The sequence below is a fragment of the Sorex araneus genome, chromosome 2, assembly GCF_027595985.1.
Source record: "Sorex araneus isolate mSorAra2 chromosome 2, mSorAra2.pri, whole genome shotgun sequence".
NCBI lineage: Eukaryota > Metazoa > Chordata > Mammalia > Eulipotyphla > Soricidae > Sorex > Sorex araneus.
In genome coordinates this window covers 81,267,356-81,282,226 of record NC_073303.1, presented here as the reverse complement: position 1 = coordinate 81,282,226, position 14,871 = coordinate 81,267,356, and the positions used below count along the sequence as shown (strand labels likewise).

The 14,871-nt window shown below is 43.8% G+C and overlaps 1 protein-coding gene across 1 annotated transcript in view; it reads right to left on the bottom strand.

The window, feature by feature from the left end:
- The window catches only part of PDE7A (phosphodiesterase 7A), a 94,703-nt gene extending 80,544 nt beyond the window's left edge, over window positions 1-14,159 (bottom strand). The window contains exon 1 of the mRNA XM_055127969.1: window positions 13,422-14,159. Coding sequence (XP_054983944.1) covers window positions 13,422-13,559 — 138 coding nt within the window. The 5' untranslated portion in view covers window positions 13,560-14,159. The remainder of the gene's footprint in view (window positions 1-13,421) is intronic.
- Window positions 14,160-14,871: the final 712 nt, after the last annotated feature.

Sequence of the window (14,871 nt, the reverse complement as noted above, 5' to 3'; positions counted from 1 at the left end):
ACATCTATACAATGGAATACTATGCAGCTGTTAGAAAAAAGGAGGTCAAGAATTTTGTAGTCAAGTGGATGGGCATGAAAAGTTTCATGCTGAGTGAAATGAGTCAGAAAGAGAGAGACAGACATAGAAAGATTGCACTCATCTATGGTATATAGAATAACAGAGTGGGAGACTAACACCCAAGAACTGTAGAAATAAGTACCAGGAGGTTGACTCCATGGCTTCGAGGCTGGCCTCACGTTCCGGGGAAAGGTCAACTCAGAGAAGCGATCACCAACTACATTGTAGTCGAAGGCCATGTGGGGGAAGGGAGTTGCGGGCTGAATGAGGGCTAGAGACTGAGCACAGCGGCCACTCAACACCTTTATTGCAAACCACAACAGCTAATTAGAGAGAGAAAACAGAAGGGAATGCCTTGCCACAGTGGCAGGGTGGGGTGGGGGGGAGATGGGATTGGGGAGGGTGGGAGGGACACTGGGTTTACGGGTGGTGGAGAATGGGCACTGGTGAAGGGATGGGTTCCCAAACTTTGTATGAGGGAAGTATAAGCACAAAAGTGTATAAATCTGTAACTGTACCCTCACGGTGATTCTCTAATTAAAAATAAATAAATTAAAAAAAAAAAAAAGCAAGGTCAGAGAGATAAAAGAGATTAATACACTTGCCTTCACAGATTCCAATTTTATCCCTGGAAAGGCCTTTGGTCCTCAGAGCACTGCCAGAATGAGCACAGAGACAGAAGTAAGCCCTGAGAACTGCTGGATGTGTCTCCTCCCCACAGGGAAGGAAGGAAGGAAGGAAGGAAGGAAGGAAGGAAGGAAGGAAGGAAGGAAGGAAGGAAGGAAGGAAGGAAGGAAGGAAGGAAGGAAGGAAGAAGGGAGTGAGGGAGGGAGGGAAAAAGACTTAATTGGGGAATATTGATTTCCCCAATTGATTTAATTGGGGAATATTCTCAGAATTCAGAAAAAAGTTTGCGTAGGAAAATAAGTTATTTATTTTAGTACCAAAAAAGAAGAAAAACCTGGATAAAAATGTCCTAAAGTATTAATAGTGGTTATTTCTGGGTAGCGATACTATGGATGGTATTTATTTTCTATTTTTTGCATTTTGTAACACGCACACATTAATTTTATCACAAAAATATCTATTTTTTTTTAGGAACCATCTTAATAAATGCCACCCAACTCTTCTTATAGAAACAAATAATAAGTTTGCTATTTTCATCCCAAATGAACAGAGTTCCTATCCTAATTCTGGAATTTCACCTCCCACTCATCAAAAACATCAGCCCCCACAACCAGCACAGTACAGAACTCTCATCACAGAGAGCTACATGCAGATCCTAGAAAAACTATTTACAACCACGCTGCTCTGGACAATTCTGTTTAAACTTCAGTATATCTTTAAGTACAATTACCTAAATCCGGATATTCAGAGTTCCAATTATCACCAAGAGCAGTTTACAAAGCAGTTTATATCAGCAAAGGTACAACTTTTAGAGGGAGTTGAAGGGCCTAAAATTTGGGGTTCAATCTGAAGCATTTACAGTGACAGATAATCGGACATAAAGTGAGACATGTCTTCATTTCAGTACATTTTTTCTTATTCTTTTGTACTAAACACTTCCCTTGTGTATTACTCTAGGGGCACCACTGTGGAAAGGGTAAACAATATCTGCTTCCCAGCCACACTCTACGGTGGCAGAACAGAACTTAAGGTAGAAGCCAGGCAGAGATGGACAAACTGAGTTAATGGCAGTGACATACATAAAGTAACCTAAAAAAATTAACAGGGTGAGAATGCTTTTACAATAGGATGACTAGGGAAGGATCCGCTGCAAAAAGGGAGCATACCTTGAAAGCTGTGAACCCATGGAAAGGTCTGGAGTCTGAGGGCAGAACAAGAGCAAAGAAAAAGATGGGAATGCACTTGGCATGTTCAGAGAAAGCACTGTGACAACTGTGAAAGACGAGAACATGGAAAACTGAGTAGGGATAAGATTATATGGGGCTACATCATGAAAAGGAGTTTGGATTTTATTTTCACCATGCTAAGAACCCACTAATATTTTCAAGCGGAGAAGCTTAGGTGCATTTGAAGGATGACTTTGATCTATGGAGAGGGAATTCTAGCTACAGGAGATCAAAAATACCTTGATCTAGGATCCGTAACACTAATGGTGACAGAAGAAGTAGCAGAATTCCCACAGAGGTTATTTCAGCTTGTCTCTCGAATCAGGCAAAAAGTTTCTTCGTGAAAACACTCCCAGGTCCTCTGGACTCCACTGTACCATCTGTGAAATTCACAAAGTACCCTAAGGAGACCAGGTGTGTTGTATCCTGAAATTATGTATTTCCTTTTCTACTGGACCAAGCCCCCAGAATTAAGGCAGGAGAAGTTTTATCTTCCACAGATAATTAGCAGAGCTCCTAACACATAAAACCGCTCAGCAGTTTCAACCAGTATGTATCTGCTGAATGAATGAATACATTTTAAACAATCAACACCTTTCTGTTACTTCTGTGGAGCTGTTGTAGCAAAATACCACAGTGTGGCTTGAAACAACAGATCTGTAGTCTCAGTTCTAAAGCCCCAAGTCCAAAACCACAGTTGTCTACCAGCGGGAAAACTCCCTCTGAGGGCTCCAGGGCCAGTGGGAGGAGGGGGTCCTCTTCCTTTTCAAAGTCGTTTCTCATATGTCCCAAAGCCTTGTGTTCTTGACTTGCAGCTGCATTACCCCAATTTTCACTCCACCTGCTTAGGGCCTTTCCCCCTCTGTGTCCTCTCTCCTGCAAACTGGTATCCATCTTGAGACTCTGAGCCAGCCCCAATTCCACATGACATCATCTGCGAAGATCCTTGTTCCAAATAAAGGCATGTTCTGAGGTTCCAAGGGAACATGACTTTTTGGTGGGCAGTATTCAATCCTCTGCACAATTAGATGCCACAATGAACCGCCTAACTTCTCAGTCCAAAAATACTCAAGCAAAGGCTGAGTGGCCAAGAGATTTCTGTACTGCCTCTTGTGCTCTTTAATTTCTTTGGTTTCAGTTTACTCATCTGGATGTTGAAAAAAACTGATTTTCATAGTCTAACACTAATGAGTTCCATGAGTCAAATTTTCTTGAGGGCTTTCACATTTTACAGATATGCAATGTTAATACAGAAACCTCTACACTTGAGTAAATTAAAGAAGAAAGCTTACCTTCTTAGCTCAAAAAAAGGGAGAATATTTTTGCAAACTATCAACAGACCTCACGTCAGTTTTCACCCTTACGTTAAAAAATGCAGTGTGTTGGGACCAGAGAGATAGTACAGCAGGTAGGGTGTTTGCCTTGCACGCTGCCTACCTGGATTTCATTCCCGGCATCCCATATGGTTCTCCTGGAATCACCAGGACTAATTCTTGAGTGCAGAGCTGGGAGGAAGCCCTGAGCATCACTGAGTGTGGCCCAAAAAACAAAATCAAAACATGCAGAGTATTAATACATATATTAAACCTCTATACTTCCATCTTGAAGAATCACATGAATACCTGTATGTGTAATCACTAACACACTCTGACCCAGGTAATTATACTTAGAGTTCAGTCTCTTTATAATTTAAAATTCTAATTAAAAGATACTTAACCTATGGGGCTGGAGGAACAGTAGAACGGGAAGACAATGTGCTTGCCTTGCACTTGCCAACCAAATCCTCGGTACCACATACGTGTGAAACTATTAAGACAAATACAAGATACTACACATCTGTCCAAACTCAATGTACATACCAAAGAGGATTTAGAGTAAAGCCAAATGTGAAAGTATGGACTGTGGGTGATTGTAGGTTCATCAGCCCTCCCGTGGGAAAGCCAGTAATAACGGAGACTGTGTATACAGGAGCAGGCAGGTAGCGGGCGGGGGCGGGGGAGGGTGGCATATAAAGAATGAAGGGCTCTACATTTCTCTTCATTTTGCAAAATTCATTTCAGCGAAAGTGAAAGTCTCTCCCATTCCCCAAAACACACACAGACACACACACAAAACCACACACACACACAAAACAAAAATACTGGGCCAGAAGACAGAAAAGGAAGTCAGACTTACTAGCAGCCCACCCTGGTTTGATCCCCAGCACTGCACCTGGTCCCCCAGGCATAGGGAGGAGTGATTTCTGAGTACAGACAGCAAGGTGTGGCCCCAAAATTAAACCATAAAATAACTTCATCATTTTTCTTAAAATATATGTTCATTATAAAGAATTCAAATGAAAAATAAAGTAAAAAACACCTTCAAAAAAAACTTCCAACACTTCCACACCCCACCTCATTCCCATCCACCTTCTTTTTTCAACCAAATGTCTCCAATTTCTCCAGTCACATATCAGTGTGTTTCTGAATCAACTCAACGACCCTGGTCACCAACTTCTGAGTATAAATGGGTTTTAGTCATCCCGACCGAGACATCAATAACAAAATACTCCAAATATAACCCAATGCGATCAAAGTGAAGTCATTAATTAAAATAATCACCTCAAACCATCAAATTTGCTTTCCAGATCCACAAGCCAACAAAATCTAGAGCTCATTTAGAAGACTGTATCCTATTTAATTCCACCAATGAGAGAAGCCAGCTTAAAAATGAGGATGTGAAACATGACAGAATCTTCTCAAAGTTCTTGTTTCGAGGAACTGACTTAATGTCTCTTGACAAAAACTGGAGTAATATCGCTTATCCCAGAGTTTCTGTAAAGGTTAAAAATACCTGATATGTAAATGATATTCAATAAAGGGAATTATAATTATTACAGAAGACTGCTGCAGTACTTTATAAGATCCTGTCAGTATAAACTACTCAGAAAGGCTTTATTAAAATTATTTATCTGAGCAACAAATAATTTTCTTACCCAAAGTCTACCTTACCCTGACTTACCCTCTTCTTTTCCTTATAACCATCTTCGTAAAAAAGAACCATCCCTACCAGCAGGTGGAGGCATGGAGCAGTAATCAAAATCACAACATACTTTTTGATAAAGCATATTTATTAGAAGTATTTATAATTTTGTGTAGGACTTATAATCAAAATTATAAGTCCTACTCAAAATTATAATACAAGAAGCTTCTGATGTCAACCACAAGTCAATGGCATAGTCCCTTAGAAAGCACACTTAAGAAAAGTCATCAAAAAATGTAGTTTCTGTTCCTTTGCTCATGCTGAGTATAAGAACACTTACTCCTAAGTGCAAATATTTAAAAGTACTTATATGTAAATCAGCTTATGATATATTTATTAGTATTTGAAATATTTCTACTTAAAATAAAACTTTAATAAATTTTAATAAAATTCTTCATCCAGACCCCCCACTTTTCAGTAGCTTGGCAGCCACACTCACAAAATGCCCCCAGCGCCATGTAATCCCACCAACGGCCAACAGCCAGAGACTATAAAACCAAGCACCCAGTAGGGAGCGACGCAGAGTCTCTTGCCCCCCCCCCCCTCCCCGAGCCCCTCAGAGGGGACGGGTTGCCTTTCCCTTCCCGCCCCAAGCAGAGCCTTGACAGTTGAAGACCTCCGGAACCCAGCCATGCTCAAGGCCACTCTCCATACGTTTGGACGAGCCTCACGCATGAAGGGACCAGCAGAGGAACCAGGGTGTGCGGGACCCGGGGCTGAGATTTCCAAGCCTGCTCGGATTGGGACTGAGCCTTCTCCATCCAGACCCCCCATTTCCCAGCAGCTTGGCAGCCACACCCACAAACTGCCCCCGGCACCATGTAATCCCACCAATGGCCAACATCCAGAGACTCTAAGACCAAGCTCTGGGAAGTGCACAGCTGCAAAGCGGCCGAGCGACATCTAATTGCCTTGTTCTCCTTCTTGGAGAACCTGACAAGCTACCAAGAGTCTATTGCCCACTCGGGAGAGCCTTGCAAGCTCCCTGTGGCATATTCATATCCCAAATACAGTAAAAGATACATACATACCTCTCGGAGAGCCCGGCAAGCTACCGAGAGTATCCCGCCTGCACGGCAGAGCTTGGCAAGCTACCCGTGACGTATTCGATATGCCAAAAACAGTAACAATAGGTCTCATTCCCTTGACCCTGAAAGAGCCTCCAATCGTTGGGAAAGACAAATAAGGAGAGGCTGCTAAAATCTCGGGGCTGAGTGTAATAGAGATGTTACTGGTGCCCGCTCGAGTAAATTGACCAACAATGGGATGACAGTGATGCAGTGACAGTGAAATAAAATTTAAAGAATCAATACAAAATTCAACAAAAGCAGTCATTTAGATGCAAAAGATACATTCATTTTTCTCACGATAATGAAATAATTTGTAATCGAATTTTTTGAGTTATGAATTGTTCTTGCAGAAGATTGAAAACTGTTGAGGTCTTCTATCATACTAAAGTAAGAATATCCAGCTCTGAAAAGATGATTTGTCAAGAGACATCTAACAATATCAGAAACAGATTCTATATAAATACAAATGATATAGTCTTTAATAAAGAAAAATCTTTAAGGGGATCTGCATATAATGAGGTTTCTTTATCCTCTCTATTTCCTAGGTGTTCATGGCACAACTAAATGACTTTTAATCATTCTATATAAAATTCTGAATTGATGTAAGTTTGTCCATTTTCTCTTTTTCCAACTTCTTTGTCCACAAATTGTCCCATTATTCATTCGCCTAAAAGAATTCAATTATCTAAAATTGCTGATTCTTTTTTGGAAAGAACAGAGAAAAAGAAAAGAAAAGAAGAAAGAATTGACATGTACACTAAAGTATTAGCAGGAATCTTAACTACCTCAAATAGAACCAATGGAATCTCTTTCTCTTTATACATCAAGTGAGTTCCCTAATCTTCCTAATTCCTCTAAAGGGCTTAATAATTTACCTCTTGCAAAACATTTGAGCTTTGAAAAAAAAAATCTAGAGGACCAGAGAGATAGCTCAAAGGGCTGGAGTGCATACTCTGCTTGAAAGAGCCCCTGTTCCCCCTCTCCTTCTTTTCTTTTTTTTAGAGCAGGGGGTGGGAGGGGGGTCACACCTGGTGATGCTCAGGACTTACTCCTGGCTGTAACCTAAGGAATTATTACTGGCAGCACTAAAAGGCCATGCAGGATGCCGGGGATCGAACCCAGGTCTATGATATGCAAGTCAAACATCCTACCCACTGAATTATCTCTCTGGCCCCAAGAGCCCCAGTTCAACGGCCAATACTGCAAAGTTTCTAGAGCACAGCAGGCGGCAACCCCGCCCAACTGGGGTTTGGCCCTGAACAACCAAAAAGCCTTTAAAACTGATGGAACTCAAGGCATACCAAAAAACATAAAATTGGGGTTAGGTTTTAAATCTCCCAAATTACATGCCTCACACTAAACATAAACACATCTTACTCCTCAATGAGAATTGCACTGTAAATACATTATTATGTTTGAGCACATATCTGAAGTATAGTAGCACTGTCATCCCGTTGTTCATTAATTTGCTTGAACGGGCACCAGTAATGTCGCCACTGTGAGACTTGTTATTACTGTTTTTGGCATATCAAATAGCATCATCAATATATATTAGTACAGAAGAGAAAAACCACAATATAGAAGAATTAAACTTAAATCAAAGTTTGGAAGTGTGGAATTTGTAGGTTTTTCAGTTATAATAGATAAGTGAAAATAGTAGAATGAAGCCAAGGTCCCAAACAAACGGGTGTTCGATAGGGGGTAGGGAGGAAGGTCTCAAGAACAGAACCAGTCTCCTGGTGACACCCCACCAAATGTTCAGATTATGCCATATCAGGGCCGTTAGTGTGTAGGTCTGTGAAGAGGTAACTACCATGGGAAGAGAAATTTGGAACAATGTGCATTTGTAAACTGCTGTAATATGTATCTACAATGCCCCTTATTAAGGAGCAGATGCATTGTAGAAATGTCACAAAAGAGAAAATATAAATGCACATACACAAAAAAAAACTTCAGAAAACATACTATCTTGCCTACTGTGAGTCAAAACAAATTTAAGGTATTGCAGTACATCTATTAAAGTAGTAAAACATTCGGGGTCAGAATGGTAGTTGAGTGGATAGGGCGCTGTCTTACACACGGTGGACCCGGATTTGATCCCTGGCACCCCACATGATCCCCTCAGCTCACAAGGATTAATTCCTTAGCACAAAACTAAGAGTAAGCCCTGAACATCAACATGTATGGTCCAAAACCACAAAAATTAAGTAGTGAGACATTTATATAGATGTCTATAAAATATTTATAAAACACTCAAGCTTATATTATTTTACAGTATTGGAACGAATGTCTCATTTCCCATACTGGAGAGGAGAGCTGTAGCTCTCCCTTCCCCCACACCCTCCCCTGGCCACTGCTATTTCATTATGAAAATCTAACTTTAAACATTAGGTCTACTTTTAAGACTTCTTGCCAACCTACAAATTCCACACTTCTGAAAACATAGTTCCTCATCACTGTTTATGTACTAGCTAGCAGTATATTCTTCTGTATCTACAAGAAAGTTTATGCATTACTATAAAGCAAGAAGTTTAAAAAAAAGATGAAAGATATATGAACATTTGTCTTGGCATTGTAACCGGGTAGACAGCACCTTCTGTGAATGTCAAAATACAGTCCTACTCTTGACCCAACATAGTGATTTCATTTTAAGGACATTATCAAACATACCTGGAGGTATTAATGAAACTACATAGATCAGCAAACACCTGAATGTCACAAATGCTCAGCATTTGCAGAATGTGTCACTAACAGATCATGACCTAGCATCATTAAATAAAATACACATCTGCTCTGCCAATACAGATGGCATTAATTATATATAGCTCCTAAGTTCAAAATTCAGTTTCTCTAACACATTTCAAGGGCTCACCTAACTAGAAATGACTAGTGACTTGCGCTGGATACTGCAGAAAACATTTCCATCCCCTCAAACACTTCTGCTGGATACTCCTGAATTACATAAGTGCCTGCTCCATCTCCTCTCCTGCTTACATGTACCCCACCCCATTCCCACAACTAGTAACATCTTTCAGGTCTTCACCTGTTACTATATAAGGTTTTCATAATTATTCTGAAAAACTTTGTTCTCACAGTTTCAATATACCTAGTTACTCTAATACAAAAATCTCATCGCATATAATCAAAGTATTTTTCCTGCCACAATCCTGTAAGTTTCTTGAAGAAGGAATGGACTTCTATCCAAGAGACTTTGAACATATGGGACCTGGCACATAGAGAACCTTGAAAATGTGTCATATACTAAGAATACTTCTAAAGACAAGAGAGACATACACTATGATTATGGCTGAAAATAATTAGGCATAAGAAAAGTAATGCAACAAAGAAAAACTTGGTTAGGTTGGCAGCTAAAACTGATCTGTTTTTCTTTACTATCAATTCTTTATGTTTTCTTAGCACCTAACACAGGAGTTTCATTCACAGGTGTTCAATAAATATTTGTGGAACAGTTTCTGTATTTAAAAAAACAAAGAAGACACTAAAAGGGAACCTGAAGGTACTATACTCTAGCTGTCTCTGGAGAATGATGTGTCCAAGTAGGTTCAGCAATTTTAACTAATCTATCAGCCAGCTAACACCTGAAAGTGTGTGCTGACATCTGGGTAAGCAGAGAACGTATGAGGTCAGAGGAATATATGGGAAATCACTATTATTTTCCACTCAACTGTGTGTTGCAAACTTAAAAATTCTAAAAAAAATCCATTTAAGGATTAGAGAAATAGTACAGTGGGTAGGGCATTTGCATAGCATGCAGCCAACCAGGGTTCAATCCCCAGCACAGAAAATCGAAATGAAATTAATTCCAAATGTAATAGTCTGGTATTCCATAAAAACTTACTTCTACACTTACTGAACTATGCAGAGCACTGGAGACCTAAGACTGAACAATGATTACTGCTATCTAAAGATTCCTTTTCAAATAAGAACTTTGTTATAGAAGACAAATATCTTGGGTCAGAGACAGTGCAAAGGTTAAGGCATTCGCTTTGCCTGTAGGAGGCTCCCCAACACCACTGGCTCCTGAGCACCGCCCCCAAGCACTGCTGGATGTGGCCCAAAACCAAATATCAAAACATGAAATAAATATTAAAATTCAACTATTAACAATACCCATCCTAAAATGGAAAAAAGGTAAATTGCTCCTATTACTCTTCATTTTCAAGGAATTAAGAAAACTCCTATTTTTTTTAACCTGTCTAAAAAAGAAATACATGGCCTGGTTTAAAATGCAAAGTTAAGGGGCCAGAACGATAGCACAGAGGGTAGGGCGTTTGCCTTGCACGCGGCCGACCCGGGTTTGATCCCCGGCATCCCATGTGGTCCCTCAAGCACTGCCAGGAGTAATTCCTGAGTGCAGAGCCAGGAGTAACCCCTGTGCATTGCCAGGTGTGACCCCCAAAACCAAAATAAATAAATAAATTAATAAATAAATAAAATAAATGCAAAGTAATAAATAAATAAATAAATAAAATGCAAAGTTAGCGCTTCATTTACTTGGCATCCTTGTGAGAACTGGTGTTCCACATAAATGAATTTTCCAGTAATTCACACTTGTCCATTTAAACACTAATACTTAAAACCACACTCTACAAACTTTTAATAATAGATCCTTTTAAGTTAAACATTTTAACTCATCATTACTGTGTGATACAACACTTAAGTCCCTAAACCAAATGTCCTCAGGGTGCCTTTTTCAAGCTGCTGCCTTCCTTGTGACCTGTGGCTTTTAGGAGGCTGGCTGTCAACCTTCACTGCCATTAGAATCAATCTCTTAGCAGCCTCCGATGCCCCTTGCAACTTGGGAAACAAGTGGTATCAGAATTTTGCCTAAAACACAAAGGCTTGAAAAGGATCTCCAAATCTATTTATTTGGAGGGCTCAAAGTCTTCTGTTCATTTCCTTTCAAAGTCTGCAGTTACAAGTTGAAGACCAAGTTTTGGAATTATAAATTACTACTATACCTTAATGAATTTGACTCCAAAATTATAGTAAAAATGAAGAATTAAACAGATGACTAGTTTGGGACACACTTTAAAATAAAAAATACTTAACTGTTTTACTTAATGTCTAAAGATACATAAGTTTTAAAATCTCTTCAGTGAAACTGCAAAACCACCTAACATTTTAACAATTTTGGTGGCCTTAGACTTAGGAACTGAAAGTGAAGATTCAAGAGTAAAGAAAAATTTTGATTAAAGAAATGTTCATTTTATAAAGTTCTGAATAAGATTCAAAGACTTGCTCCTTTTTCCTACTGCAAAATCCCATTTAGCCCTAAAAAAAAAAAATCACAATTCAAGGTATGCTTTAATATTAGAGGATACTCAAAGTCTTGATGGTAATAATAAATCTCTACTAAGACAGTGGTAAGTTTACCATAGTTTCATTACTGAGCAATGTTTATCAGAAGAAAGTGTTAATTCATGAAAATTTCTGTCAAACATTTTCAAAGTTCCTCTGCTTCACTTGGGCATACAATTTTTTAAAAAATTAAGAATCAAATATAATGATTCTAAAATATTTATCTGCCACCATCTTGTTTAAAATTCCATTACCCATTTTAGCCTAAAGTTAAAAAAAGAATTTATGACTGGGACTTAAAAATTGGTCTCTGCGGATTAATTAAGACATCAGGTAAAACCCCTGGCATTAGCCTTAATTGTTTTAATTCCCTAGGAATCTCCCACCTCATTTTCTCCTCAGGGAGGTACAAGTAACTTTATTTGTGTTTTATATTTTTATAAATCAATAATAATTAATTTAATTATTTAGACTGAACTGGAAGTCGGGTACCAACTGATCTAAGAAAGGAAAAAAATTAGAAGTGCAAAAAGTTAATATAAAAAAAATCAGTTACTGGCATTAAAAACTGTTCTCATAGACAGAGTGACAGTACAGCGCATAGGGTGCTTGCATGGCAAGCAGCCGACCCGGTTCAATTCCAGGCATCACATATGGTCACCGAGTCCGGCCTGCAGGAGTGGTCCCTGAATACATATCCAGGAGTAACCTCTGAGCACCGCGGGGTGTGGCCCCAAAACAAAAACTGTTCTCAGTCATCCATTCCTCTCTCTCTTGGGCAGTTTTGGAACCTGAAAATGTTTAAGCATAACTGTAAAGGTTGATGCAAAACTTTCAAAATTAGCAATATGGTATTTTAAATTTTGCTTAGTATTTGACAAATTGGCTCTGACCTCATTACAATACTACCCTGTCCTGGGAAATCAGTGATTTTAGTTCACAGTAGCTCAGAAAGAAACCCAAATGTTGATCCCTAATCTTTCTACCAAAGAAAAAAAAATTAGGCAAGTTAATGATAAATATTTACTGAATATATATAATAAGCAAAATCTCTACCAGGTTTATTCACCGATGAAACAAAGCCAAACAAACCAAAAGGAGCTGGATCAAGGGCTCTGCCAACACAATTAGAAAAGATACTCCCAGAAAAAAAATAACATTAGCCAATAGGAGAAAAAAAAATAATTCTTGGGGGGGGCTGTCACCACGTTTTTTCTTCAGAATGTTACATTCTGAAGCAGAAATTAAGGCCACCCAGTTCAGATGTCAACAAAAATCTTTTTGCCTATTTTAAATCTGTCCACCCAAATCAGGAGATGCTAAAAAGCATCAGTTACCCCTTTAAAAAAATTTTTTTCCAGAAGATTCTGGTATTGGAGCCTTCAAAACTAAGTCTTTCCTGAGTGTGCTCATCAGGAGTTTTTCTCCGAAAACCTTATCACATTTCAAACAAAACACACACACACAAACGGAGGCTGGCCGCTGCAGGCGGAGAGCGAGCCTGCAGGCAGACACTCCTGCCCCGGCTTCTGGGCTGGGACCTCGGGTGCATCCCTGCGGGCGCGGCGGCCGCACGCCCGGCATCTCGGCCTATTGTTTGGGGGAGCCTTGAGGACCATCCGACCCCGCGGGCGCGCGGGAGCTGGGGTGGGGGTGGGGTGGTGCGAGCCCGGCACAGGTGTGTGCGGGAGCGGGGGAGGGGGGGCCGTGCAGGGGGTGTGTGCGGGGGAGACAGGTGTGCCCGGGGCCACAGCTAACAGAGGCCCAACTAGCAGGCGGGGACGTGGAGCGAGGGAGGAAGACAAAGTCTGAAGCTGCAATCGCCGAGCGCGGAGGGGGGCGGGCCTGGCGAGGGTCTGCGGGGCGCCCAGCGCCCACCCGGGAGCGGGATCTGGGAGACGCGGGCTGCCGAGCGGACGCCAACGGACCGGGCACTGCCTCGCGGAGACAAGGAAAGGCCAGCCCAGAACAATGAACGGGGCGAAGGGCTCGGGGTGTCGCAGAGTGCCGTGGCTGGGGGGGGGGGCGGGGGAGGGGGAGGATGAAGAGGAAAACAAAAGCCCCCCGAGTGTGGGCTCCCGGCGGCGGCGGTTACCTGGGAGAGCTGTCGGGGATTGGGGCAGCCGAAGAGCGCGGAGCTGGAGCTGAAGCTGATGGCCCCTCGGCGGCTGAGGACGTGCTGGGGGACCGGCCTGTCCAGGGGCAGCACCGGCAGCTGGTAACATACTTCCATTGAAGACGCCCGCCCGGCCCCCGCGCGGCGCGGCCCCGGCCCCTGCTCGGGGGCGCCGGCCCGGGCAAGCCGCCTTCACACCTCCCGGCCGGCTCCACCGCACCGGCCGGCGCCTGCGGGCGGGAAGACGCCGCGGCGACAGTTACGAGCCGCTGCAGCGCGCGCCGGGGCTCCGGGGTGCAAGCGGGGAGCAGCACCAAGTCGGAAGGGGCGAACCCCCCGCCGCCCCGGGACGCCGGTGCCGGCTGGGAGCGGGTCCGGGGACCGCCGAGCGGGGACGGGAAGCCGGAGGTCTGGCGCGACGCGGCCGGGGTAGCCGGCGGCAGCCAGCGCCGAGGCGGGGGGGACGACGCGCGCGGCTCGGGAGCGGCGAGCAGCCAGCAGCTCGGGTGGCCGCCGCCGTCCTGCCCCTCCCCTCCCGGGAGCCTGACTTCACTCCGCCACCGGCGCGAGCCCGGCGTAATTCACACTTTGCGGCCGCGGACCCTGCGCCAACCACGGCCGCCGCCACCGTGACGTCACGACGCCGCGCCGCAGGCCGCGCGCGCCGCAGCGCCCCGGGAGACGGCGGCGGCCGGGGGAGCGCCCGCGCCCCGCGCCCCGCCGCTGCGCCTGCCCCGCGGCCTCACCGGCGTCTCCCCGGGGCCGGCCCCCAGCGCACGAGCCCCAGCGCGCCGCGGCATCACCCCCCCACTTCGCCCCCAGCACACCCCCCCTAGCTACACTCCGGCGCCCCTTCGCGCTGCGGGGCTGGCGGCGCGCTCAGCCTCCTCGACCGACGCCGTGCCAGCCTCCCGACCCCAGAAACGCAGAGTCCGCCAGGCCCTGGCGGCGTCTGGCTCCGCCCGCGGGGTCGCCGCCGTCTTTTCTTCCCGGAATCCCCATTCTCGAGGCTCCGTTCGGGACCGCCGCGGTAGTGACGTCAGCGGACCGCGCGGTCATCATCCTCCCCACGACGTCACTGCCACAGTCCCGTGGCGGGGCGGGGATCGGGCGTGCCCCTGGGCAGGTGCGGCCCCGAGGCTCTCCCCCGGTGGAGAGGGCACAGGGGTGAGGGGGGTAGGGGCAAGAATGGTGGGACTGCGGGTTTGCAGATGGGAGGAAGGGGAATGGGACAATGCCCTGGGGGGTGGGTGCGGGGAGGGAGGCTGGGAACGAAAGAAAAGAGAAGAGACTGCGTACCTTTCTATCAAAAGTGTTTTTGTTTCTTGGCTTTTGATTTTTAGAAGGGGGGGAGAAAGGAAAACGCCCTTGACCTCTTTTGTAAGCTGTTTTTAATGTGCTGGTTAAGCTGGTCAGTTTTCTTCCCAAA